The sequence below is a fragment of the Grus americana genome, chromosome 24, assembly GCF_028858705.1.
Source record: "Grus americana isolate bGruAme1 chromosome 24, bGruAme1.mat, whole genome shotgun sequence".
Lineage (NCBI taxonomy): Eukaryota > Metazoa > Chordata > Aves > Gruiformes > Gruidae > Grus > Grus americana.
In genome coordinates this window covers 7885316-7913252 of record NC_072875.1, presented here as the reverse complement: position 1 = coordinate 7913252, position 27937 = coordinate 7885316, and the positions used below count along the sequence as shown (strand labels likewise).

General features: G+C 49.2%; 1 protein-coding gene across 23 annotated transcripts; it reads left to right on the top strand.

Moving 5' to 3' along the window:
* MSANTD2 (Myb/SANT DNA binding domain containing 2) lies at nt 1-27452 on the top strand. 23 transcript variants are annotated; one of them, XM_054803044.1, is made up of 7 exons: nt 1-515; nt 11354-11580; nt 17244-17309; nt 19651-19666; nt 20187-20224; nt 22569-22598; nt 25775-27452. In XM_054803044.1, the coding sequence occupies exons 1-7, from the start codon at nt 6-8 to the stop codon at nt 26625-26627; spliced, it is 1740 nt and encodes a 579-aa protein (XP_054659019.1). In that variant the 5' UTR covers nt 1-5; the 3' UTR covers nt 26628-27452. The 23 variants fall into 23 exon arrangements, 12 of the variants coding, with proteins under 12 accessions (XP_054659019.1, XP_054659018.1, XP_054659012.1 ...); XR_008574060.1 differs by lacking the exons at nt 17244-17309; nt 19651-19666; nt 20187-20224; nt 22569-22598 and adding exons at nt 8400-8469; nt 8545-8591; nt 13346-13406 and having other exon boundaries at nt 11365-11612; nt 25775-25850; XR_008574064.1 differs by lacking the exons at nt 17244-17309; nt 19651-19666; nt 20187-20224; nt 22569-22598; nt 25775-27452 and adding exons at nt 8400-8469; nt 8545-8591; nt 9944-10026; nt 10653-10693 and having other exon boundaries at nt 11354-11441.
* The last annotated feature ends 485 nt before the right edge of the window (nt 27453-27937 follow it).

The window sequence follows — 27937 nt, the reverse complement described above, 5'->3', positions numbered from 1 at the left end:
CCAATATGGCGGCGTCCTGCGGCTCCTCGCAGCTCCCGGCCGCCGAGCCGCCGCTGAAGATCCCCAAGATGGAGGTGCTGTCGCCGGGCTCGCCGGGAGCGCTGAGCGACGGCAACCCCAGCCTCTCCGACCCCTCCACCCCCAGCGGCGCCTCCCCTCTCGGCCCGGGGCCGGGGCCGGCGGCCGGCGGGGCCGGGCTGGGGGGCGGCGGCGGCGGCGGGGCGGGGGGCCGCGGCGGGGCCTCGCCTTCCGTCTCCTTCTCGCCGGGCGGCGCCGCGGCCGCCGCCGCCGCCGCCGCTTGCCGCGGGATGTCCTGGACGCCGGCGGAGACCAACGCGTTGATCGCCGTCTGGGGCAACGAGCGGCTGGTGGAGGCGCGGTACCAGCAGCTGGAGGGCGCCGGCACCGTCTTCGGCAGCAAGGCCCCCGGGCCCGCCATGTACGAGCGCGTCTCCCGCGCCCTGGCCGAGCTGGGCTACGAGCGCACGCCCTCCCAGTGCCGGGAGCGCATCAAGGTACCCCGGCGGGGGGCGGGCGGCTCGTCCGCGGGGAGGGGAGCGGGGGCGGGGGGCGGCGGGTGTCCCCAGGGCTCGGCCGCCCGTCTGCCTGCGGGTGGGCGACCTCCCGGGGCGTCTCTTGTCCTCGGGGCTGGGGGCAGCCCGTCCGTGGGATCACCCCCGTGGCAGCCGTTTTCCCGAGCAGCCTTCGGCCCTGGCTGCCGGTGTCCCCGGGGCTCAGCCCCAGCCTTCGCCCCCCCGCCCCCCCCCCACCCCGGGTGCGAGGCTCCCCGTGCCCTGCTGCTCCCCGCAGCACCCGGTGGGCACCTCCTGGCCCGGAGCAGGCTGGGCGCCACGTCCCGCGGGTTCAGCCCTCGCACCCGCGGCATCTTTTCAGACGCTGCATCCTTCGGGTTTGGCCACTCGGTTCCCCCTGCATGGGCGGGCTGCAGCAGCATCCTTTGGTCCGGAGCGGTGAGGGACCGCAGCGTCCCAGCCATTTGCAGCCCCCCGCAGCGTCCTTTCCCCTGGGTTTTTGGGGCACCGCATCCCCCGGGTTGCCTCCTTGCTCCCCGAAGCCCCCGTGGGAAAAGGGGGCTCCCAGTTATTGCGGTAACGAGGGGCGACTTGAGCTCTGGTTGCCCTCTTGCACTCGTGGCTCCCTCCTTAGCTTCGGAGCTGCTTTACAGGGTACGATGTCCTGCCCCGGTGTGCTGCGGTCTCCGAAACCTCTTTAATAATTGAGCCACGTTGAACAGCCCGATGGGCTGCGTCTCCTCTGGCGGCAGGTTTTAAAGAGGGATCTTTCCAGTTGCATCGTTCCCTGGGGAAAAAGGGAAAGGCTGGGTTTGGTGTCTGGTTTGGGAGTCTGCTTTTACGAAGAGGGGATGTTTGGAGGGTCCATGGATGAGGTGGCTTTTCTGTTTATAAACGTGACTGGAGCTTGGAAGGGCGAATTAAATGCTCTGAGCTCCCTCCGGCTTTTATTTTCCCCTTTCATGACCCATTAGGCTGCCCATGCAGCCACTTAAAATGCTGATCAATTGAAAAAAAAAGAAAAAAAAAAGTAACGTCTCGTTATTGCTGGGGATCAGCGAGGCTGTTAAATATGTGAAATAAGGGATTCCGCAGTATCGGGGATGCTTGGGAATAAGGGAGAGATTCACCCTTCGATCCCTGTTAATTAGAACAGCCTTCATCCCAGAAAGCAGGTGGTCAATACGAAGCAACCCCCCTTCCTATAGCTGTTTTAATGTATTTTCCTCGTGTCATCCTGTCATATTTGCTGCTCAGGGATTTATTTCCCTCAAACGCATCCAAATATTTTTTTTGAGAGGAACGTTGCTGCGCCGCGAAACATCTTCAAGTCCCTTGTTGGCTTTTGAGGTGCTCGTTGCTTAAATTGGTTCTTCTGCGGACCTTTGGGCTTTGCCACAGGCTGGTGTGCGGTGGAGAAGTTACTTGAGGCGGTTTGGCTTTGTCCACGAGACTCCGACAGTTTCGGGTTGTGGTGGGAGTTTATGCAGCAGCTGTAGAGGGTCTCTACCCCAATTTTTGACCATTAATTCTTTGGGGGGTGCTAAGCAGGTCATGAGGAGAAGTTTTACTCTTAAAGCAGCCCAAAACTGGCTGTCCGCATTCAGACGATGCTTTTGGATGGAGCTGGTCATGGGTTGTGGCTGCTTTGGGGCCAGAACAAGCATTTTGGTGACCACTGGAAGATCCCATCCTCCCAGCAGTTTGTGAGCTTCTTGCAGAGGAGGGCTTCTCCCCCTTTCCCTTAAGAACTGATGCTGGAACGCATCTTCGCCCATAAAATATTTAAGTTTGAAAGAAACTGCACTTCACACACATATCAAACAGCGTAGAAGAAATGAAAGAGCACAAAGCTTATATTTATCACCTTGCAGCGGCTCCAAGAGCGGCTCTTGACAGACCCGTTAGATGTTTCCGGATCAACATGCGATACGTTGGGGCGGATTCTTCTTCAGTCCCGTAAAATCCAGTTGAAAGGTCTGGCTGGAAGGGGGTTGTTTGCTTTCCATCCGTGTGCTGTCCTCTGCCTGTACTCGTTCACAGGTTGGGCTGTCAGCTGTTCCACGTCAGTTGTGCCTGGCGTCCCACACCCATCGTGATGTTGCCCGAGCTTTTTGCGTATCCTGGATCCCAACTGCGTGAGGGTTTTCATCGACACAGTCGCAAAAATGTGGCTTTTTCCAAAGCCTTTAGGCTTACAGGAGGTTTTTCACTGGAATCGCTGTGAAATGAGCGCTCGCTGGCGTTTCTCACGTTCACCTTCATATGGGGATTATTGAGGTAGTCGCAGTAGCCGTTGCCAACCCTAAAATCCCAATTTTTGTAGGATTCCAGGCAGAATTGGCTACTTGATTCTTTCATGCTCGACCAAGAGAGAAAATCACTTCTGGGTGTGGAGGGGTCAATGCCTGAAGTCATCTTTAAGACAGAGTAGGACGACTTGAACGCACTGTTGGAACAAGGGAAGGTCACAGGCGCTTCGTAGTCCCCTGCTGTCAGCTTTTGAGCTGAAAGCGGGGCCTGGGAGATAGCGATGAAGGATTTCATCTTCCGTTTATTATCCGTAACGCTCCATATTTCCGTGATTTTATAGGCTTTGACTTAATGCTCATCAAGGGAGAGTAGCGTGAGGATTTGCTGATGTATGGTAAGTGTAAATCGTGCTTAAAACGTGTCGGATTCAACTTATTTTATAAATGCATTTTAGATAAGAACTCGATATTGGCTTTCTTCGGGACGCCCGCCTTCCCTGCACTCTGCCGAGGCTCGAAGAGCGAGTTAGAAATGAGCTGGAAAGGAAAAAGTCAACTCCGAAGAAGAAAGTTTTCCAGTTGTATTCTCTCCTAATTCAAACAGGATGCAAAGTAAGGTCCCGGTTCAGATTTTCATCTGTCTCTTAACATCTGCATGTGCTTTTCTGCACATAAGCAGTGCTGGGAACGAGACTGCTGTCGGGTTCAAGCCGCTCTGGAAGTGTCTGGTTCAGATTTAGGGATTCACACGTAACCTTTCCAGCAGCTTTTCCTGATTTCTTCCTTTGGAAAGAGATCTTGAATCCGATTTCGCGGCTCTGGGGTTGGCGGATCGGTGAATTCGGCAGTTGGGAGCTGCAGGAGGATTGAGCCGTCTCTGGTTTTGCCTCTTGGCTTCCCGGAAAAGCCGTCTTGCGCTCTGTAGTTTCCTCATCCTGGCGTGTCAGGTTGTATCCTTAATCCTTGCTGGTTTAGTAATCTCTTCTGACTGTCCCTGTGACATGCAGCTCTCGTTAAAGTGTCATTTACCCCATGCTTTTCATCCTTCTGTTTCCTAAATATCTTCATGATCCAGGATTTAGCCTGGTTTGCGTATCCCAAAACTCGTCACCTCTCTCCAGCAGCGCGTGGGAGAGCCTGTAAGCTTTAAGGTTTGACCTCAGCGCCAGTGGTTTAAGGCAGGTGATAGAATATTTGGCAAAACCCTTTCCAGCTGATTTTGGTGCCCTTCAATGTTTCAGCCGCAGAGCAGGAGGTTAGCTGTTAACTCCAGCTCCTTAAAATCCTTAAAAAAAGTTGCCGTTCAGCAGCAGGAGACTCTTAAAATGAATTCAGGGGCATATTTAACATGTCATTTCTTCAGCTACCACAGAAATGCTGGTTCTGCTTTTTATTTTGCGAGCGAGCCGCTGAAATTTGTTCTCCTCTCCCCAGAGTCGGTGCCAAGCCATTTATTCAAAGAGGAGTGGCTCCGACATCTAATTCCTGGCTGTAGGAGTTCACAAGCCCCACTGCTGATCGCAAACCCACTGCCCTGGGGTTGGATTTTCCCGTAGGTAGCGACCAGATGGGTGACTGGAGGTTTCTGCTGGGATGTGGTTGTCTGCTGAGCATGTAATTTATTTTTCAAAGGAAGAATAAATAACTCGAAGACACGGGTTAAACCCTCGGAGAACATAGGCACAAAGGGGAGAAGTGAATGCCACGAACCCACATGAAATGGGAAGGAATGAAAAATTACACCTGAACATCAGCCACTGGTGTTTTCTCGCTTTAAGCTACGTGTAAAGCGATGATGGGGGCTTATGGGGCTGTGGTTTTAGCTGCTTTACGATGTAAACAATCTTTTAAGTCTTGCGTGAAGTTGTTCCTAAGGACGGAAAAGCTGCGCTAACTAGACTGTCTCAGAAGCGACACTTGCCGTAATCTAGTTTGACCTCCTGTGCGATATGGGAGATTGGATTTCACCCAGAATTTCATTGCCGGGTTCAATAACATTGAGCAAAGTCTTTTAATTTGAAGCTCTCAAATGATGGAGCGTCGATACGTTTCATATCAACCACCCAACTGTCCACCTTCAAAACAGTTTTGCCTTCTACTTTTCTTTGAACGCGTTTTACCTTTGTCGTGCATTCATTATCTCGGGTCTGGATCCTTGTCCTGGTCGCTCCGCTGGCTGTGATGCATGCAGGTGGTGTTCAGGTTGCCTCCGGATCTTTCTTTGGGTTAAATAGGTTCAGACATGCTGGTTTTTCCAGGCTGGGTCGTTTCTTGTCATTCCTTGAATCCCCTCCAGCAGCCCAACTTCTCACTGGAGGATCTCACGGGCCCCGGTAGGTGGGAGCAACTTTCTGTTGACATTTATAAGCAGGAAGAAATAAACTCTTCAGTGATAAATAACAGATTTACTTGTTTCACTCCTTCTTGGACGTATCATGGGGCTGCTGTTGAGGAGCATCTCTGGGAGGAGAGCGTCACATGGAGTGAGCCCTCTTGCAGAGCAGCTGATCCGCTCTCTTCGGCCAGGGTATTTGCAGAGCAGTGTCGTGCCGGTAGGAATCTGTCTCACTTTGCACATGCAGGACGAGTGTCTTTTACTGTCCAGTGGTGTCTGTAATACTCTGGTCCGGTCGTTCTGGCATACCTGAGTCATCCACCACTTGTTGCATGGGTACAGAATGATTCCCAGAGGGAGCTGGGAGCAAGCCAGGAGGTTATCTTGTTGGGACAGAACCCGTTGATGGCCAGGAACTTGTTGCAGAAGGACGAGCTTGGTGAACTTCAACATCAAATCTCAGTTTGGGAGATTTGTGAACATTAAATTTTAGTTTGGGAGCATGCAGTTTTTCCCTGTCCTGCTCCTTGACTATGGAGGACTTGGAAAGGTGTTAAAAATTCTCCTCGTGGTTTCTGTCACTCAGTCTTAGCCAGCACTCGCAGGCAGGTGGAAATTTCGGGCATCCCATCGGCATCGGTTATTGCAGAGGCTGCTTTGACATCAGGAAGGAATGCCAGTGGCAGTGATGGTTGATCCCGGATTTTGTTTGGTTTAAAGAAGCAACTGGGTGCACCTGAAATGCTCAGCAGAATGAAGCTGGTGTGAAAGGGTACTGATTCAAGCACCCGTGTGGGAGCAGATTCGCTTTCCTTACTCTTCCTCGTTATGCTCCGTCCTGCTAAGTGTTTAAATTTGAGGGCCGAGTAGGCAATGCTCTCCAGACTGCTGCGGTCTCACCAGTTACCAACCCTTCAGCCTGGTCCAGGTGAAAACTGGAGTTAAAGCCACCTTTGGTCTTTCACTTCCAGCTTTTCCCATGGATTTCGGTATTTCTCCCCACCAGTAACGTCACGGACCTTCGCCGAGAGACACTTGGCCCCAGGGTGGGCAATGACGTGCTGCCAGGGTGATGTTGCACGTAAAGGTGTTTTAGTTTTCTGAACCACACGAGAGGTTTCCCCCGTGGTGCCACCTGTGCTGATGCTTTCTGCCTCCCACCTGTGGGAGGATTTCTGCTGCTCTTCATCTTCTGGAGGGGCACGTGGCTTTGTTCTGCTCATTTGAGAGCAAGAACCAGCAGGGATTTGAGCCTGTGGTCTCTCACGGGTTGCTGATGGAGAGATGACCTCTTGAGTACATCTCGGACTGCTTTGGGCTTTCCTTGACAGGCACTTTGTGGGTGGCACAGCGGTGTTTGTCCCCATCACAGTGGTTGCGTGAAACTTTTAAGTTTGCTTTTAGGAACGAGCATGTTTCTGAAGGCAAGACAATCTACTCAAGCATGGCTTATTGCTCTAAAGTAACTAGTGATGGGTTTTAAACACTGGGTTTGAGCAGGTCGTGTTAGGGCTAGGTTGAACCTTACTCATGTGTCTCTGCAAGCCAAGCTCTGTCTGTAGGACGCATCCATCCTGCCTAAACCTTTCACAGAGCCACAAGTCGTTGACTGTGGTTTTGCTGGTCCGCCTTCTCAAACTCTAACTAGTTACTCTTCTTTTCCTCCAGTGCTGTCTTAAACCAGGAGCTCGGCACATCGGGAGATGGAGGTGCCCAGCCATCTGCCTTTCCGCAGGCAATACTGGAGAGTTTCTTCTCTCTACGTGTCTAGCTCGATTGGCATCAACTCCCTGAGAAGGGTATGAATAATTTTATTCTCGGCGCTCTAATAGCAGCAACCGATGGAGTGTCTTCGCAGGTGGCTATTTTGAGACGCAAGGTGCAGCCCGCCGTCGCTGCAGGGAAGTTCGTTGTCTCTTGGCACCGCGTATCACTGTACGATGATCCAGCTGGGCCGCAGATTGTTATACCCCGGCTTCATTCCCTCTCGGTTGCTGGCAAAGTCCCTTCTCCTCTTGGGACATCCCCATCGCTTTCCTTGTTCTGTACCGGAGAGCTTCGGGCTGCAGCCAAATCCTTCTGGACGTCCCGGACACACCGGGATACAATTGAGGTTTTGCTTTTTGGTACAAAGCATGATTTATTTTGACTGCCGGTGTGTCCCCAAGCGCTGTGCCCTGGCAGATGTGCTGGGGCCTATGCGGACCGGTCCGTGGCATCTCCTGCCACACACGCTGGCGAAGTTTTAAAGGTGGGTTTGCACAAGGCTGCTTGTGTTTTGCAGAGGAGTGTTACGAATTGGTGTCTCGTGTTGGAGGCACGTTGAAGTCGTCAGCTACCTTTCTGCAGTGGTGTATGGCACTCTCAAGAGTTTGAGGTGCTTTTTCTTCTCCTTTTATTCTGGATAGAGCACAGAAAGAGGGCTTCTTGTGGTGATATCCCACGTGAGTCTCATGTTCTCCTGCCTTGCACACGGTTTTTAACCTAAAAGTCCATGAGCTAGCAAGCTGAGCAGAGCTATCGGGCTACTGTAGATGGTTCTGTTTCCTTGTGCTCCCACCATCCAACCTGGGAATGAAAACTTCAAGACCTTTCACTGGGCTGGTCATCCCTACGTGTCCTACTATTCCAGGCTTCAAAAGCCATTTCTTTTGTCCCAGTGTAGTTTCTTCTCATGTTGCTTGTGAGCGTCCTGGCGCGACAGGGAAGGAAGCTATTTGCTACTGATGTTCATAAGTCAGGACATAAAGCCAAGAGCTCCTGTCTCCTGTTAAGTAAAAGAGCATCTTCATAGATGAACACCGTGCTAAGTGGTGCTCTGTGCCATCGGGACCCCTTCTAGGCCAGCTGCTATCATTTAATAGACTTAAATAGATTAATGCGGACACATCTGTAGGCCACCTAACTGCTCTGCAGAGCCCAGAGCTTCTCGCTGAGTAAGAGTACGTCTCAGAGCAGGGATCTGGAGTTCCTTGTGTTGGAACATCGCTGGGGTTATATGTAAAAAGCTTGCTGTGGCGTGGTTCTCCCTTGTCTTTTTTTTTTTGCTGGGAGGCCTGTGTCTACAGTCTTCCTCAAAGTCGCTTCCTAAGGCTTTTCTGATCGTCATGCTGCAGTTCCTGCAGAGCGATTGGTTCTCCCGTGGCTTCGCTTGTAGAGAAGATGAGGGCTCGTAAGTTAGAAATGGTGAGAAAAATCCACGTCAAGCTTTTTGACTGTCTCCTCCTTTGGATTTCGTAATTATAAATTAAGCGAGGGTAATCTGTCTTCGTATTGCAGGCAGTGTTGCAGAACAATAAGCAAAAGCCTCGGTCTCTTCCAGTCTGTGCAGTCACTGGGCAGTCATCAGGTCTGTTTTCAGTTACTTGTCCTAAATTTACTGGTTTCTTGTCTATCTGTATCAATATATGTATGTGCACTTTAGGAACCCCGGAGCAGGAGTTGAGCTGGACACCGGGAGGAATAGAGGAGGTGCGTAAGAAAAACCTAGCTCTTAAATCTTGGCAATCAGAATAACCTGCTGGGAGAAAGGCTTCTGAACCACTGAGTGCTATAAAATGTCCAGGGCAGGTTTCCTCAAGTCCAAGCAATTATTTAGGTCTGAGAAGGAAGAGCTGGGAGTCTCGCTTCTCCGGGAAACAAGACTGAGGAGCCACCAGCTGCTTGGCCGCAGCCTTCCGGTGATTTTTTGAAAGCACCAAATTGTAGATTATCTCACGCAAATTTCAGGTTATCTGTTGCCAGAAGCAGAGGTAAATCATGCAGCCAGGTCCAGAAGCATCTAGGCAGTAACCTCAAAAGTTCTCTTGACTTGCAAGAGTATCGAGCAATAAGAATACTGCTCATTTATTTTTACCCCCTTTTTGTGTCGCTCCCTTTGGACCACTCTCCATGACTTGACGCCAAATTATTTTCATGGTAAAATAAGCCAGTTTGCAGCCTGAACGAAATAGTTAATTACTACTAGGCTACAACCCAGTAGGAGATACTCCATACCTCCATCAGTAGGGAGAGATGTTTGAAGCACACACTTAAAATCGAGCAAGTGTCTGCGGACGTCGAGTGTTCCCAAGGGGGCTTGGCCAAGAATATTGATGTTTTTTCGTTAACTGAGCTGGAGATGGTTTGTTTAGTGTAAAGGTTGCTGATAAAATCAGCCAGAGATGCTAAATCTGCAGTTAACTCCCATGGATAAGCTGGGGCAGACGTAAGAACTGGGGTTTGGGAAATATATTTCCAAAAAATCTGACTTGGGTGGATTTTAGAAAGAGTTTGGGAGTGAAACAAGAGTTTGCCCATATCCCCTGGTGAGATTTGAGCTGAAAGGAGAGAAATTGGAGTGAAAAATCTGGGCGATGCATCCTCCAATGTGCCTTTCCTCTGAAAGGGAACCACGGCAAACCAAACCATTTAAAACCGCCTCGATGTTCTTGTTGCTGAATTTTAACAACCAAATTTATCTGTGCCCCCAGCCCTAAGGATCCCAGTGTGCCCCCAGTGAATATCAGCAGGTTTCTTGGCCACTTCCTTGGTTCCAGGTTTTTGTAGCGGGTTTTTTTTTTTCCTCCCCTGCTTGCAGACGGAAACTAATTTGATGGTGTCCATCCAAAAAGGATCTACCCGTTTATCCTGAGAGGTAGTGAAGGCAAAATCGGGAAGGGTTCCACCTTAAACCACTGAAAAACTCTGGTGCTTATTGCTGCCTGGGTGTTTATGTGGGTTTATCTTTTTTTATTTGATTTTGTCTTCTTTTTGTGTGTGTGTTTTTTGAAACAGCATCGTAAAACCAACTTGCTGCTTAGCGGTTTTGCTTCTGCCCCCAGGGCTCTGAATATCACGAGGAAACTGGTTAGCAATGTATTCCTTTCCTGCTGATGCTGTTAAACCGGTATATGAGGAGCATTAGGTAGGTTCGAGCTTTCCGGAGATGTAAAAGTTCCTTTTGGGGGAAAAAACCCACAAGTGGTTTTTGCAATGACGTGTGCTTGAAAGTCTGTTACAGTCCTCCTCCAGAAAGCAAGGCGACGGGACTAGCTTTTCTCAAATTAATGCCGCTTTTGAACTCCAAAGGCGGCTTTGACATTCAAGCTAGAACCTGAGCAATCTAATAAATTTAATATGAAAAAAAAAAATGTTTTCTAACGCTCTACCAGTCTGAAAACCGTCAAGATCCAGCAAACCCGGGGCACATCATTATCTTTCAAAAGCAGAGTGGTGGTGGAATTAAAACCACATTGAGGGACGCACATAAAGATTTCCCCCCCGCCCCCCCAAATAGCTGTGCGTTGCTCCGGATCGGGGTGGGGGGGAAATCATAGGCCGGTACGGCTTTGCCTTGCTGTTGCGGGATGCTAAAGGGATCACCAAAAGCAGACCAGGTTTTTCCATCTGTCTGTACAGAAGGTTTTGGCCTCAGCACTGTTTTTAAAGGCTTATTAGACAGAACCATCTTAGTATTGTTTCTTACTTAATGCTTGATATCGAAGTCTGGGAATTGGGAGCATTATTGATTTGACCTCTTTTAAATTTCAGCAGCTTCACAAGAGACAGAGTTAGTAAGGAATGCAAAATATGTAAGTAATACATATTCTCCTAGCTGAATAGCTTAGGCATATACATTTTGTACCTTGTGTCCTCTTAGCAGAGTAAGGAAGGTTGGACCGTCTTTGCTTTGGGGGACTCTTCTTTCTCTTTTTTTTCTTTCTCTTTCCTCCCCGCTTCACCTTCTGCAAGCTGTGGGCACAAACACCAGCTCTGCTTTCTCCTCCTTGTAGTAGGTGTGCATTTTCTTGGCTGGTTGGTATCTCTGACTGGGGAATCTCTTGGTATATATATATTTTTTTTTTTTCCCTATGTTACATAGCAGATGTGGGGATTTTTTTTTTTTGAAGTGGGGAAGAGAATAAATTGCCCGAGTTAAATGTGGCGAACCTGTAGCTGCTATGCAACTCTGTCCTGTGTCGTAGATGTTAACGCTAAAATCGCCGCAGTGGGAACGTTGGATACATACAATGCTTCCCAGCAGGCGTAGATTAATTCGGGAGCATTGCATCTAGCTTGTGAGCGTGGGGAAACTACTGATCAGCAGAAGTAAAAAAAAAAAAAAAAAAAACCAAAAATAAACCAAACCCAAAACCCTAAAATCTGCCTAGCAGCCCTGTAACTGTCTGCAAGTGAATGTCTGCTCTTCCAAGCCGTTGCCATCTGATTTAATGTGCGTTTTCCTGTCTCAGACCCTTCGCAGGTGCTACAGCCGCGTGAAGGAGCACGGCGTTGGGAAGAGGAAAAGCAGCTACACGTTCGAACAGCTGGAGCAGGTGTTTGGGCAGGGAGGATGGGACTCCCAGCCCTGCCAGCCCGTCCTCATCAACAGCAGCGGCTTGTACCAGGAGCTGGAGTCGGACGGCAGCACGATGGAGGAGTATTCGCAGGAGGACTGGGGAAACCACAGTCAGGATCTTCACTGCTACCAGACCGGCGAACAGGAATTGGGTAAGATTTCCATCCTCTGATATTTTTTTTTCCCCCCTCATCTCACATGTACGTACTTCAGGACCGACTTTCATTATTTCGGACGTAGTGTGCTGAAGATAGTAAACACCTGGTGGTTTTGGGGGAAAAAAGGGAAAGAAATTCCCTACTTCATCATCCCCGTGGTTCCCAAAGTATTTTAGGATCGGGACTTGAGTTTAAAGAGCCTAGCAGGAGGGAAGAAGGGCTGCATGGCCAGAAACAGTGGAGGAGGCGGCCACATGTTCCCCGTCTCTCCGTCCCCTGCTCAGTTTTACTTCCCCTTGTGGGATCAGGGAGGTATTTTCCCTTTCAGTGGGACCCTGTTTTTTGGACATCCTTTAGATAAAATACCGTTCACCGACATTATGAACAGAACTTCAGACCGCTGCTGTTAATGCTGGTGACTAGAAATGGTGCTCCTTCCTCTATACCCTAACTGTTTTAAATATATAAATATGCTTATATCCAGATGTGTGACTTTTTTTAATAAAAAAAGCAAGCTCACACTCCAGGACTGAGACCTAAACCAAAATCCTCCACACACTCTGCTTGCGTGAATTATTGGTGTCTCTGCATAAGAATCAGTGTATTAATTAATTTGGAGATTTGTTGCTTATTGAACTCTGCCAAACGGAGCGAGGTACTGCGTTCTTGGTTGAAAATGCACGCTGATCTGAGCAGTTTTGTGAAGAAGTGGGTTTCTTTAAGAATATTTATATCCCTTGAGCCACTGATCTTATGGGTGCCTGTTCCTCCCTTGCCTGAGCAAGGGGGTTATTTTCACGGTGGAAACTTTAAGTGGATCAAATTCAACGGAGACCCAAGCAAAGCAGTAGTTGGAAGGTGAATTGGATAAAGGCTCTTGGTGCGATGGGTTGGTGGGGCTTTTTTCCCCTCGTGATTCGTAAGATGAAACGGGGAGAGGAGATGCAGTCACGTATCCATACACATCTGTCTTCAGGGGACTCGTGAATTGGGATGCTTTGAAAGAGGCTTAAATTGCAGTTTAACACTAAAATTTGCAGGTTGGCTGTTAATCGCGTTCCGGTTCTCCCAGACTTCTTCCCCAGGGGGTTTATAAGTCAGAAATATGCGGGAGAGAACCGGTGGGGAGAAGGCGACATTACAAAATGTATGTAAACGACCGCTAATTCTGTCTAGTTTGATTCGTTCTGATGAGTCAAACCCTGGTTTCCTGGTTTGTCACCGTTTTCTTTCAGCCGAATCGGAGACATTTGTGTGCGCTTGGGCTGACGATACTCGTGTTCGGAGAAGTTATGAGAAAAGCACTTAGCGCACAACGTTGAAATGGAATACAGATGCGTTTGTTCTGCTGCTTGCTCTGCAAATGTGCCATTGAAAGCAGAATAATCTTTTTTTCTTTCCTCTTTCTTTTTTTTTAAACAATGTAGTTTGCAATTAAATTGATTTGCGATTTTTAATAGCAGGAATTGTAGTCTTGTCCTTGAAAGGTTTTGCACTTGCAGAGGCAGATTTAGCTCTTAACTGACCGCGTCGCTTCCAAGGAAAATAACATTCACTTACGGAGGATTTAGGAACTAGAGCTCTCTTGTGCAGAACTTGGTGAACTGCCTGGTTTAGGAAGCAACTTTGATATTTTTTTATTATTTTATTTTATTTCAGCCTTAACAGGAAAAAAAAAAAGCCCCAGTAACATTATTTAAAATATGTGTTGGAATTTTACCTTTCAGATGAAATGCCAACCACAAAAAGAACGTTAAAGATAAAACAGGAATCTTCAGAAGACACGCAGTAAGTAATTTATGAATGTTTTACCCTGGAATGTATTTCCCTGGGGATGTTGTGCAGGAGGGGAGGATATTTGAAACTTCTGATTATAATTATAAATACATTGTGCAAGACTATTCATACAGTTGAATCTGCTTTATGCATTATTCCAGTTACCTCAGAACATCTGAAAAGCTTCACAACTCTATCTCTCCTTGGCCTTGTCGTTCGGCAAACGAAATGAGACTTACTACGTGAATGTGAGGACTTAAAATGCGGATAAAATACCCGTCAGATTCGTTAGGGATGTGTGTGGGCAGGCTGTGGGTATCCTGACCGAGGCCAAACTCTTGGATCTATTTGTAATTTTGGTTGGTTTGGGTGGTGGTTTTTTTTTGCCGTTTGCCTCTCTGGCTTCGGGTGTTTTTGCCATTTGCCTCATTGGATATAAGGAAAAAAGAGAATATAGGAGGAGTGGAGGAAGGAAAGAGTGAGAAGAGGGACACAGCACCCCGGTAGTAGCATTGGTTCGGTGTGAGTAAGGCTCGCAAGAAAAGCTCATGCATTTCCCTTCCTTGGTGGGGAAGGCATGCCAAAGCTTGTGATTTTTTTTTTTTCTTATTTTTCTTTTTATAACTTTCCAGAGCTGACTTGTAACCTTTTGGAGCAGTTTAATCTGACAAATACTGGAGTATTTTTGAATGCCTTGAATTCAAAATCTCCCATGCCTTGCCAACAATAACACAGAGCATTTTGAAAAATGAACAGAATCGTGCCGTATTTACTCGAATCGGGGCTGCTTTCTTCCAACCTTTAGGGTTTTAAAACCCCCGGGGTGGTTGTAGATCTGCGTGCAATGAGAGTGAGCCAGTGCAAATTGGCTCGCAGACCCTTCTGGGTGGGTTTCCACACGTGAGCAAGCTCCCCTGCCGGTAATTTGTAGTGTCATCTGAAGTCGATCTGGTATTTCCTATGCTGGAAAAGGAGCTCCGGCGGGGTAGGAAGTCATTAGAGGCTTTTTTACTGTAACTAAATGGAAAAAAAGTCCTGCAAAACGTAAAAAAAAATTAATAAAAAAAGATTATTGTCATTGCAATGACCTAGCTTCATCAAACTCCTCGTTCAGATGGATTTTTATGGGACACAAAGGTGATTTTTTTCCTTAACGTGGAGCAAATTCAGTTTAGCGACTCAGGGATGACCTGGAGAAAAATAACCTTTTTCAGTATAAACGTTATTACCTCTTTGAACGGTTTCTTGGGACTGTTCTGGGATAATTTTACCTTTCAAGGCCTGTTTTAGGGAACTGCATAGAAAATAATCCTGAATTTTCTGCGTTGGAGGCTGGGACTGCCTGAAACTTCCAGGTTTTGTTGTGTAGGTGGACGGCTGGATTAGATTTGGTAGATTAGACTTTTCAGAGTTTTGTGGTTGGTTTATTTTTCCCCCAAAATTCCCTCTAAAATGCACACAAGTCTCTGAACTCTCGGGTGTTTTGTGAAGTGTGTGGGTGGTAAGCCCACCTTATATGCTCAATGGAAGCACAAAACGTTTTCCAACACAGATTTGCTAAAAATTAGCTTTTTCTCCCTACTACAAGAGCAAGGAGCTCTTAAACTCTGGCTTAGGTTAAAAGCAGTCAGGGGAAGCATGGCTGATACGAAGATAAGCTGCGTATTTATTAATTATCTTCAATAAATAGAATTGCGTCTATTCTTAAGAGCCACAGGCAATAAATATATGCCAAACTTTTTTGCCTTTTTGGCCAGCGTTTTAAAACACATGTAATTTATTTCGAATAAGGTCGGGCTTCAGTTCTTCTGCGTTCTCGGGAATGTGCAGATTTTCAGTCGAAACAATCTCAATAAAATCAGAGGGAGTGGCGGAGCATTCAGATCCTTTGCTGAACCTCGCGCTGCGATTTTTTTTTTTGCTGTGGAGAAATTGCGATGTGGCGATGCTGGGCTGTAAGCACATGTATTGCCAAAAATCTTGTCTTTTGCTTCCTCCTTTTCTTCCCCTGGGATTTCGGAAGGATTTTTGGAAGGGTTTGTTTTTTTGAGGGAGCTAAGCACCTTGCAGAAAACCACGGGAGCAGACGTGCACCATGACATTATTTTTCCTAGCAGAGCTTGTGCGAGAGTCCCTCCAAGTTGCTTGCCATAGGAAATGTATCTCTGAGCGCTGGAATTTATTCTGGCTCTTCTTTTCCTGATAAAACCCACATGCATGAGGCTGCTGTCGCTGTCAACTGACCGCAAACCTGCGGAAACAGGCAACTCGCTTTTCTGTGGCTGCTCTGCCAGCTCGGCCCCATCGTGCATCAACAAACCTAATGCGTCGTGCACAACACGTTAGCATGGACGGCGCTGCCTCTCTTAGCTTCAGGTAGTAAATAACCAGCCTCCAAAAACATACAAGGACGTATATTTCCCGGGTTGCCTTATTTTAGGCAGTGTAGGAAGCGAAGAGCAATAGGTAAGCTGTGCGTGGGTCCCGTGCTCTGTCAGCTGGACTCTTTTTTTCCCCACATCAGCTCCGCTGTTGTGTCCCCTCGGCACACTGCTGCCTCCAAATAAACTGTTTTGAAAAGTAAAACGCTGCTTAAGACTCTGTTCTGCTATTTTAAATTTATTCGAGGAGCGGTTTTATTCACTGCGGGCTTTGTGAAGATGAAGTAGAAGAAGCTTGGGGAGCTGGGTCCTTCACTGAAACCAGCTGTTTCGGCCTCTTTGAAGTCTGCTTTTGTTTGGAAACAGCGCCTTAGAACGGATTTGCACTGCATCTCCCATCTTTTTCCTCATCTGAATTGTAAAAGCTTCCGAGGAGAAAGAAATGCGGAGGTGGTTGGTAAAATCCAGCTCTAGGGCACCTTCTGCAGATGAAAAATGAGATTGCTTTGGGACACACAGCATTGACACAGGGCAGACCCTCTGCTATCTCAGACTTTTCTGTTCGAAAATAAATAATAGTAACAATTTGACTATTACTGCTTCTACTTCTCCTCGGCCGAGTCATGGAGATGCTGATAGAGCCGGGAAAAGTGAAGCTCAGCAGGGCAGCTGCCGAGTCCTGCTGTAAGTGGGAAGAGGAGATGCTAAAACTGAAAAGCAGACCTTTTTAAAATGTCTTTTTTCCCTCTTGTGATGGATTCCCTCCATGGAAAACCCCTCTCTCCCGTATGCGAGGTGCTGCCAGGGCTCATCTCTAGCGAAATTATTCCTCTTCCCAGCAGGAGCAATTTGATGAGTGACTAATTTATTTTTTTTTTCCACCAGAGCTTCAGCTCTATTTTATGCCGAACTAAACTTAGCAATTGCGTTTATAGTCTAATTAATAAAGGTGGGGGCTTTTTTTTTTCCTTTTGGTTCTTAGCTCTGTTCCTCCACTGTTGAATACAAATCTACCCACGCTGTTTTTCCTTGTCTCTGGGTTTGGATGGGACTGCTTCCGTCAGCTGAGTTCAGCTGTCTGTCTCGAGTCGCGTGAGCGTATCACAGCGGGAAAACGCAGGCTCCGTGCTACCAAACACGAGGTGACACGTTTGTCACCTTGTCTGTCCGTCTTGTCCCCAGAAGGTGAACTTGCACTTCCAAACATCTATAAAAAGGCATTTTTCCAAGCGTAGCGGTGCTGTGCTGCTGAAGAAGCGTCAGGGAAGGCGTAGAGAAGCTTTAAAACGGTCCAGGCTTGTATTGCTGCGGCGTTTGTATGTAAATATAGACAGATTTGGGGTAAATACATATTTTTCCTGTATGGTGTTTCTCTCCTTGCCGCCTCCTTTGCTGCTGGACAGGGGGAAGTGGAAGTGACTCCTCAGAAGTAACTTAAAATAAGAAGCGGGAGCTCGTTGAGGATGCAGCAGGGTTTTTTAAACCCCCCTGGCTCAAACACAGCTCCGCTTGCCAAGCAGGTCCCCTCCTTGATGCTCAGAAGACTCACTCACGCTCCGATCATGGTGGAGATGCACTTGCCAAAACGCCTTTCAAGATCTCTCCAGGAATTTTCTGGCGCGGTTGCTGCTGCTCAATAGTTAAGACGTGTGACGTGCTGATGGACGCCGTCCTTCCCGTCGCCGTCAGGAGCGAGCCTGGCTTTGGGATCTCAGCCTGGACTGCTTGGACCTGGTTTGGGGGGTTTGGACACCCCACTGGAGGTTTGCAGAGCTGATGTGCGCCAACCGTCGTGTGTCAGGTTGTTCGGTGAGGAGCCCGGTGCCTTCAGTCTGCCCTGCAGGCACCGCATCACCTGAAGGACAACCGGCGCTTGGAGAACTGTCCCAAATCACGTGCGTTGTGTTTACACCTCTAAAAGCAGCATTTTGAGATGAGGTTGGACCTCTCCAGTGCTGCGGGAAGGGGCTGCAGGTCTCAACCACTTTTTTTCTTCAAACCCGTATATGATGGCAAAAGAGACCACCTGGTCCTTGTGGGGATTTATTGGGCAGAAAGGCTGATTTTAGGGAGTTTAAGTGAGCTTTGCGAAGGAGCCCACAGGAGGAGGGGAGTTCAGGTGTGTCGCGCAGAAGGAAACCATTGTCGCTTGGAGCAGGGACTGAGGATGCAGCATGTTCTCCTGGTGGGGTGTGGGAGGAGGAGGGATCCTCCTGGTGACGCGCTGACCCCCGTGCGATCGTGGTTTGGCTTTATGGATAAAAGGGAGGGGAGCTGCGTGCAGCAAGCTTTTAAATCCCATTTGTTGGACCTAGAGAGATTCCACCGTTACCAAACGAGTCGCGTTATCTTCCTACAGCTTTGATTATAGGACAATAACTCCTAAAATGAGTAGTTCTCCCTACTAGCTAATTACACCCTGAGTGTCTCATTCATCCTGGAGGAAGCTGTTCCAGCTCGCTTCAGGCGTGCGCGAACGCTCTCTCCTGATCGCTTAGCAAAGCGTAAATCCTGCCGTGGGAACTCGCTTTGATACCGCCGTCGTTTACTGAGAGTGAAAAGAAATCTTTGGAAACGCAGGGATTTCTTTTATCAGATATCCAGAGGGATTTCCGCTGTCGGTTGTGTCCGGGCATTGTCTGTTCCTTGAGCCATGTTTCTGATCCAGTGCCGGGACTGAGCATTTGTGGGGTTTTTTGGTTTGGTTTTTTTTTTTTTTTTTTTTTACAATTACAGCCCCGTTCACCCACGTTAATTTTGCGGTAATGACGAGGTGGAGGCGTTTTGAGTGGTGGTCGCAAATTAGGGATGCGGTTGCGGTCATCTGCGACAGACTGCGTGCCAGTGGGAACACGTGGCTGTAAGGAATAACCCGGTAACTGAATTCGCATTTATTTAGCGGCACCAGAGATGTGTTTGCTTGCAATCGCTTTGAAGCAGCTCAGGTAGGAGCAGGATGTTTTCACCACCTGGTTTTTGGGGAGTTGCTAAGAGCAGAAATCTTTCTCAGAAGGTGAATTTGGGGATTTATCGGCTCCCATTTTCTTTACCAGGTTACTCCCTGCAGAACTTTCGGAGTGAAATCTGATTTCCAGCAGAGGTTGTAGTTTGCCTGAGAGATTGGAAGGAGTTTGGGGTGGGTTTTTCTTTGGTTTTGCTGAGTTTATGTCCTGGTTCTGGCAAGGACAGAGTTAATTTCACAAGGAACCAGGACAGGTGACCCAAGCTGGCCGGGGGCTATTCCATACCATGGGACATCATGCTCACCAAAAAAGGGGGCTAGTCAGGCAGTGGGGGGGCAGCGGCAGTGGGGGGGCAGCGAGGTTTCGGGATGTCCGGTGGTCGGTGGATGGGTAAATTGTTCTCTGTTCTCACCCGTTGTGAATATCTGTTATCAGTGCTGTTGTTGATTGTTTCCCTCTCCCTTGCTGTCCCAGTAAACTGCCCTTATCCCAACCTTTGAGGCTTTGCCGTTGTTCTTCCGTTCTCCTCCCCATCCTGCCGGGGGAGGGCTGAGTGAGCGGCGCGTGGCGCTTCGCTGCCGGCTGGGCCTAAACCGCGTCAGTCTTTTTCGCGCCCAATGTGGGGCACAAGGGGTTGTGATAAGGACAAGTCTGACCCAAGTGTGTTAAAGCAAAATTGTTATAAGAATTTATAATGTTATTGAAACAGTCGCTGGTCATAATGATGTTCTGTTTGGTCACATGGCTCTGGTTTGTAAACCCGTGTTTACTCTATGTAATCCCTGCGGCGCTGTTTATCACCTCTGGGAGAGGGGTTCCTGTTCTCATATTGTTGTACTGTGTGATATCGACTTATGATATCATTGACAGTCATGAGTCTGAGCTGGTACTTGTACGTAGCATTTCGGTCAGGCCCATACCTTGCCCAGTATCTTTCAGAATTGATTAATAATTGCACCCAATCTATGGGGAAGACGGGGGGGATACCTTCTCCCACTCTTTCACCTCCCCTTTTCCCTTTTGGTTGGTCACAACAATTTTTGATAATTTTGAATACCCTTGGAATGTTCAGGCCAGTATATTCCTATTGCTAGGTCTCCTGCATGCTTTCCAACTCCTGTTCAGGGTTAGCAAAAATTGTTTCAAGAATACCACCCAGGGATCTTCCCCAAGGCTGAATGGTCAGGGCTGGCAGGGCATGTGGGAGACTATGGGCGGGTATCTAGAGACCTTGTCACCCCCAATGGTTTGGAGCTTCACTCCTGAACAGCTGCAAGACCCTCATAAAATGGTAGAATATTTGAAAGGAAGATGCTGTGGGGATTCTAAGGAGACACAACTTACTGCACTGTGCTGGGCCCTGGCCACAATCTATCAAACACTGCTTGAGAGTAGACAGCACCATCCAGGGGAAGAGAGCGGACCCACAGGCCCTGCAGCTGCCCAAGCCCCCGCAGCAGGCCCTGCAGCTGCCCAAGCCCCCGCAGCAGGCCCTGCAGCTGCCCAAGCCCCCGCAGCAGGCCCTGCAGCTGCCCAAGCCCCCGCAGCAGGCCCTGCAGCTGCCCAAGCCCCCGCAGCAGGCCCTGCAGCTGCCCAAGCCCCCGCAGCAGGCCCTGCAGCTGCCCAAGCCCCCGCAGCAGGCCCTGCAGCTGCCCAAGCCCCCGCAACAGGCCCTGTAGCCGAGCCAAAAGATCAACCCGTACCAGTATCAGTCGCCCCTATACACAAAAAGAAATACACAAGGAAATCGATTCGCTTAGTGAGAGATGACGATGAACCAGGACCATCACGAGAACAAGAAGAAGAGCCAGAACCAGAAGTGATCACCCGATCCCTGTCCCTGAGTGAGCTGCGAGATATGCGGAAAGATTTCAGCCGCCTTCCAGGGGGGCACATTATTACCTGGCTGCTCCGCTGCTGGGATAACGGGGCCAGTAGCCTGGAACTGGAGGGCAGGGAGGCCAAGCAGCTGGGATCCTTGTCTAGGGAAGGGGGCATTGACAAGGCAATTGGGAAGAAGGCACAGGCCCTCAGCCTCTGGAGGCGACTCCTGTCAAGTGTGAGGGAAAGGTATCCTTTCAGCGAAGATGTCCTATGTCGGCCGGGCGAGTGGACCACCATGGAGAGAGGTATCCCATATCTGAGGGAATTAGCTGTGCGGGAAATGGTTTATTATGATCCGGACAATGCACAGTTGCTCACAGACCCCAGTGAAGTCCAATGTACCCAACCCATGTGGCGAAAATTTGTGTGAAGTGCACCATCATCGTACGCCAACTCACTGGCAGTAATCAACTGGAAGAGTGAAGAGGCAAACACAGTGGATGAAGTGGCTGGCCAACTCTGGCAATATGAAGAGAGCCTTTCTTCCTCCCTCGTCTCGGCTGTGGAGAAACTGTCCCACGACGTCCGGCAACTCAAAGAGGATATATCGTACTCCACACCTGCGCAGACCCGTATTTCAGCTGTTAGGAGTAAGCGTTTTTCTGCTCCGGAGAGGGGATATGGAGCATACACACCACGAGGTATCCTGTGGTTTTATCTGCGTGACCACGGAGAAGACATGAGGAAATGGGATGGGAAGCCTACCTCAACCCTGCGGGCACACGTACACGAGCTACAAGGCAAGACAGCTGTACAAAGGGACTCTTCCAGAAAGAATGCTGCTCCAGTTTCCACCGGGCAGCCCCCCAGATCAAGTGGAAGGCCTGATCGCACTTATGATCCTCTTGAAGGGACTTCTAAGTCCTTTCTGCAAGAAATGAGTAGTGAATATGATGAGCAGGATTAGGGGGCCCTGCCTCCAGCCAGGTGGAGGAAAGGGACAGTAGGGTGTATTGGACTGTGTGGATCTGATAGCCTGGCACGTTGGACCCACAGGAGTACAAGGCCCTAGTGGACACCGGTGCACAGTGTACCCTAATGCCATCGGACTATGAAGGGGTGGAACCGATATTTATTTCTGGTGTGACGGGGGGATCCCAACAGTTGACTCTGTTGAAGGCTGAAGTAAGTCTAACTGGGAATGAGTGGCAAAAGCACCCCATTGTGACTGGGCCAGAGGCTCCGCGCATCCTGGGCATAGACTACCTCCGGAAAGGGTATTTCAAAGACCCAAAAGGCTACCGGTGGGCTTTTGGAATAGCTGCCTTGGAAGCAGTGGAAATTGAACCATTGTCTAGTTTGCCCGGTCTCTCGGAGGACCCTTCTGTTGTAGGGTTGCTGAGGGTTGAAGAGCAACAGGTGCCAATTGCTACTACAACTGTGCACTGGCGGCAATACCGCACCAACAGAGACTCCCTGGTTCCCATCCATGAGCTAATTCGTCAACTGGAGGGTCAGGGAGTGATCAGCAGAACCCGCTCACCCTTTAACAGCCCCATATGGCCAGTGCGGAAGTCCAATGGAGAGTGGAGGCTGACGGTAGACTATCGTGGCCTGAATGAAGTCACACCGCCGATGAGTGCTGCCGTGCCAGACATGCTGGAACTTCAATATGAACTGGAGTCAAAGGCAGCCAAATGGTATGCCACAATCGATATAGCTAATGCATTTTTCTCGATCCCTTTGGCAGCAGAGTGCAGGCCACAGTTTGCCTTCACTTGGAGGGGCGTCCAGTACACCTGGAATTGACTGCCCCAGGGGTGGAAACCCAGCCCCACCATTTGCCATGGACTGATCCAGAGTGCACTGGGAAAGGGTGAAGCCCCAGAGCACCTGCAATACATTGATGACATCATTGTATGGGGCAACTCAGCAGAGGAAGTTTCTGAGAAAGGGAAGAAAATAATCCAAATCCTGCTGCAGGCTGGCTTTGCCATAAAACAAAGTAAGGTGAAGGGGCCTGCGCAGGAAATCCAGTTATAGGAATAAGGTGGCATGATGGGCGGCGTCAGATCCCAATGGATATTATCAACAAAATAGCAGCCATGTCTCCACCAACCAACAAAAAGGAGACACAGGCCTTCTTAGGCGTTGTGGGTTTCTGGAGAATGCACATTCCGAATTACGGTCTGATAGTAAGCCCTCTCTACCACGTAACCCGGAAGAAGAATGATTTTAAATGGGGCCCTGAGCAACGACAAGCTTTTGAACAAATTAAACAAGAAATAGTTCATGCCGTAGCTCTTGGGCCAGTCCGGGCAGGACCAGATGTAAAAAATGTGTTGTACACCGCAGCCGGGGAGAATGGCCCTACCTGGAGTCTCTGGCAGAAAGCACCAGGGGAGACTCGAGGTCGACCCCTGGGGTTTTGGAGTCGGGGATACAGAGGATCTGAGGCCCGCTACACTCCAACGGAAAAGGAGATATTGGCAGCCTATGAAGGGGTTCGAGCTGCTTCAGAGGTGACTGGCACTGAAGCACAGCTCCTCTTGGCACCCCAACTGCCAGTGCTGGGCTGGGTGTTCAGAGAGAGGGCTCCTTCTACACATCATGCAACCGATGCTACGTGGAGTAAGTGGGTTGCACTGATTACACAGCGGGCTCGAATAGGAAGCCCCAGTCGTCCAGGAATTCTGGAAGTGATCACAGACTGGCCAGAAGGGAAAGATTTCAGAATGTCGCCAGAGGAGGAGGTGACAGGTGCTGAAGAAGCCCCACCGTATAATAAACTAACAGAAGATGAGAAACCATATGCCCTCTTCACTGATGGGTCCTGTCGCATTGTGGGAAAGCATCGAAGGTGGAAGGCCGCTGTATGGAGTCCTACACGGCGAGTTGCAGAAGCTGCTGAAGGACAAGGTGAATCGAGCCAGTTTGCAGAGGTGAAAGCCATCCAGCTGGCTTTAGATATTGCTGAAAGAGAAAGGTGGCCAACACCGTACCTCTATACTCACTCATGGATGGTGGCCAATGCCCTGTGGGGGTGGTTACAGCAGTGGAAGCGGAGCAACTGGCAATGCAGAGGCAAACCCATCTGGGCTGCCCCATTGTGGCAAGATATTGCTGCCCGGCCAGAGAAGCTAGTTGTAAAGGTACGTCATGTAGATGCCCACGTACCCAATAGTCAGGCCACTGAGGAACATCAGAACAACCAGCAGGTGGATCAGGCTGCCAAGATTGAAGTGGCTCAGGTGGATTTGGACTGGCAGCGTAAGGGTGAATTATTTATAGCTCGGTGGGCCCATGACACCTCAGGCCATCAAGGAAGAGATGCGACATATAGATGGGCCCGTGATCAAGGGGTGGACTTGAGCATGGACGCCATCTCACAGGTCATCCATCAATGTGAAACATGCGCTGTAATCAAGCAAGCCAAGAGGGTAAAGCCTCTGTGGTATGGAGGATGATGGTTGAAATATAAATATGGGGAAGCATGGCAAATCGACTACGTCACACTCCCACAAAGCCACCAAGGCAAGCGTTATGTTCTTACAATGGTGGAAGCAACCACTTGATGGCTGGAAACATATCCTGTGCCCCATGCCACTGCCCGGAACGCTATTCTGGGTCTAGAAAAGCAAGTCCTGTGGCGACATGGCACCCCAGAGAGAATTGAGTCAGACAAATGGGACTCATTTTCAGAACAACCTCATAGACCCCTGGGCCAAAGAGCATGGCATTGAGTGGGTGTATCACATCCCCTATCATGTACCAGCCTCCGGGAAAATGGAAAGGTACAATGGACTGCTAAAAACTACCCTGAGAGCAGTGGGTGGTGGGACCCTCAAACACTGGGACACACATTTAGCAAAGGCCACCTGGTTAGTTAACACCAGGGGATCTGCCAATCGAGCTGGCCCTGCCCAATCAAAATTTCCACACCCAGTAGAAGGAGATAAAGTTCCTGTAGTGCGCATGAAAAATATGTTGGGTAAAACAGTTTGGGTTATCCCTGCTTCAGGTAAAGGCAAGCCCATCTGCGGGATTGCTTTTGCTCAGGGTCCAGGGTGCACTTGGTGGGTGATGAGAAAGGATGGGGAAGTCCGGTGTGTACCCCAAGGGGATTTGATTTTGGGTGAAAATAGCCAATAAATTAAATTGTATGATATTAATAGCTATATACTGTATCAATGGTATGACCATAAGAATCACCCAAAAGTTGGGTTTTGGAACTTTGGAACTTTGGACTTTGGAACTAGAACTGACTTCAACTGGTGCCCAGGAACTTCATCGAAAGTCACATCTTTGATGTCCAGACTGCAATCATGGACCATACCAGATACACCGGCCGTGAAAATCTCTGGATGCAGCGTGCAACAATCCAGCAGCACGTGCCATTGTTCCTGCTCTGAGAGACTGTAATGGCAGATGGAACCCAAAGCCATGGACTAAGTGAACTCGATGGACACTTTAGAGCGATGGCCCATGGAGTAAGAGAATGGTGTCTGTGAAATAATCTGGGCATGATGTAGATGGTATGGAATAAGGGGTGGATAATGTCCTGGTTCTGGCAAGGACAGAGTTAATTTCACAAGGAGCCAGGACAGGTGAGCCAAGCTGGCCGGGGGCTATTCCATACCATGGGACATCATGCTCACCAAAAAAGGGGGGCTAGTCGGGCAGTGGGGGGGCGGCGCGTTCGGTGTGGTTCCTGGACAGGCTGAGTGTCTGGTCAGTCGGTCGGTGGATGGGTAAATTGTTCTCTGTTCTCACCTGTTGTGAATATCTGTTATCAGTGCTGTTGTTGATTGTTTCCCTCTCCCTTGCTGTCCCAGTAAACTGCCCTTATCCCAACCTTCGAGGCTTTGCCGTTGTTTTTCCCATGTTGTTCTCCTCCCCATCCTGCCGGGGGAGGGGTGAGCGAGTGGTGCGTGGCGCTCAGCTGCCGGCTGGGCCTAAACCATGTCAGTTTAATTTAAAAAAGCCCACCAAAACAACTATCAAGGTGGTGTTATAATCCGTAACCTCCCCTAGTAATATATATGTTGCTAGGGGAGGACATATGCAGTAAGAAAATACCCATTGCCCAAAAGCAGCCAAGAAAGCCGGCAGGGATTCCTGTTTCCCGAAAGTCGGTGCGTTTGCCAGGATGGTTTTGCAGCTCCAGTTAACTGATGCCTTTATCCTTCTCTCCGTGTTTTTTAATTTCCAGGAAGCGTGACGTCATGCAGAATATTATGCAAATCTTGGAGTCGGTCCAGTTGAAGTGGGAGCTGTTTCAGAGCTGGACGGACTTCTCCAGGCTCCATCTTTCTAACAAACTGGCCATTTTCGGCATCGGTTACAACACCCGCTGGAAGGAGGATATCCGTTACCACTACGCGGAGATCAGCTCGCAGGTACCCCTCGGCAAACGGCTCCGGGAATATTTCAACTCGGAAAAACCGGAGGGTCGGGTTATCATGACCAGAGTGCAGAAAATGAACTGGAAAAACGTTTATTATAAATTCCTGGAGATCACCATTAGCGAAGCCAGGTGCCTCGAGCTGCACATGGAGATCGACTGGATACCCATCGCTCACTCCAAACCCACCGGAGGAAACGTCGTTCAGTATTTATTACCGGGAGGGATCCCCAAAAGCCCCGGCTTGTACGCCATCGGTTACGAAGAGTGCCACGAGAAACCCCCCTCCCCTCTCGCCGAGCACAGGGGGCCCGATCCCGGCAGCGAGACTCAGGGGGAGCTGGAGGTCCCTTCTCCTCAAGCCTCCCTCCGGGTGGATATGGAATCCGCCCGGATTATCTACTGTTACCTCGGCATCGCCGAGGTCCGGACTCTCCAGCAGTGCCTGTTTTTACACTTTCAGGCAAACACCAAAACCTTCAGCAAAGATTGGGTCGGGATCAACGCCTTTTTATCTCAGAACTGCGTCGTAGAGCCCGGCGTGTCGCCCAAATCCATCTACATCAAATTTGTGGAAGTGGAGAGGGATTTTCTTTCCGCCGGCTCTTTGGTAGAGTGCCTGGAAAAAGCCATCGGATACCCCTTAAAATTTAACAACTGAGTCTCGTCCTTCATAAGGATTAGGGCTTTCCGCCCCTTTTTTCCATCTCGCTACCAGACGCTTTCGGATCCTGTCCGTTCACAGCTGGGCAAGTCGGACTCTTCCGCCTGGAAACGAGTTTTGGGGTGAAAAGAGGCTTGTGGGGCGCTTCCCGCGAGCTCATCCCCAGCAAGCAAAGCGCGTCCCGGCTCTCTTGCCGGATGGACCGGCCGGTTTTCCTACCGGAGCGGCGCGGCGAGGAGAAGCCCCCGGCCCGTGAAACGACTGTAGGTACATTCCACATTGGACAAGCACGTACACGTGGTGTTTTCATACAAAAAGCTGGTTTTTTTGGTTTTTCTTTATTCCACGGTGTCTCATTTTTACGCATCCGTCTCTCTCTTAAGTGTTATTATGGATCTGAATAAATAAGCAATAGATAACGGCAAGTTAAACCTTGAATCACATTAAAGGAGACTGTTTTTCAAAGCCACCCTTAGATACTATTGTATATAATTTAGAACTTCACTTTTTTCACCCGTCAAGTGTTCTCCTCTCTCCAAACAGTGTTGCCTGCAAAAAAGACTTTGGTTTCTGTGATGTATTCCACTTTACTAGTAGCGTTGCCATATCTGCTTTTATTTTATTTTATTTTTTAACATTAAAATAATTCCTGGCCTTTTTATTTTTCTTTTTATTTTGTTTTGGGTCTTTTTTTTTTTTTCCCCCCTGAGTTCTAGTTAACCTCTTTGTGAGAATTACCTGGCAGCTGGGAAACACTTTTTTTTTTTTTTAAATTTTTATTTTTGTTGAACCATGCTTATGGATACAATCAAAGCTGTGAGAATGGGGAAGGGGGATTTTGGGGGGGGGACATGGGGACGGGGGGACATGGGGATGGGGGAGGATGCATTTAATGCCTTTTTCAGACGTGTTACTATATAAGCCCCATTATCTTGCTGGCTGGCGCTGGCGGTTTTGGTTGTTTTTTTATTTTCTAAAGCTCATCGATCGGTGAAGTTGTGACATACGATGAATGTGTCGGTCCTAATAAAATCAAGCAAACACGTACAGGCTGCGGCACCTCTCTTTCTCCTCCTCGAGGCAGGAATTTTAGGGGGGCGCGGAGGGTTTTTTCCTGGGATATTTCCACCGGGGCTTTGTTCCAGGGGTCGTTATGGCGAGAAATGTTTAATTGATTTATTTTACGGGGGGGTGGGGGGGTGGGGTGAGCGCTGCGGGAGCCGGTTTCCTTCCCCACGGAGCTGCCTCAAACCTGAAAACACGAGGACCGCTGCCCGGCGGGGGGTCGGTGTCGCCTTCGGATGTGG

What these genes read in the sequence shown, in the direction of transcription:
- MSANTD2 (XM_054803044.1), top strand. Translation starts at nt 6, where the DNA reads ATGGCGGCGTCCTGCGGCTCCTCGCAGCTCCCGGCCGCCGAGCCGCCG. An exon ending in CAGCTGCCCAAGCCCCCGCA is followed by an intron (nt 20,225 to 22,568) that starts GCAGGCCCTGCA and finishes CATAAAACAAAG; the next exon opens with TAAGGTGAAGGGGCCTGCGC. An exon ending in GGGCCTGCGCAGGAAATCCA is followed by an intron (nt 22,599 to 25,774) that starts GTTATAGGAATA and finishes TTTAATTTCCAG; the next exon opens with GAAGCGTGACGTCATGCAGA.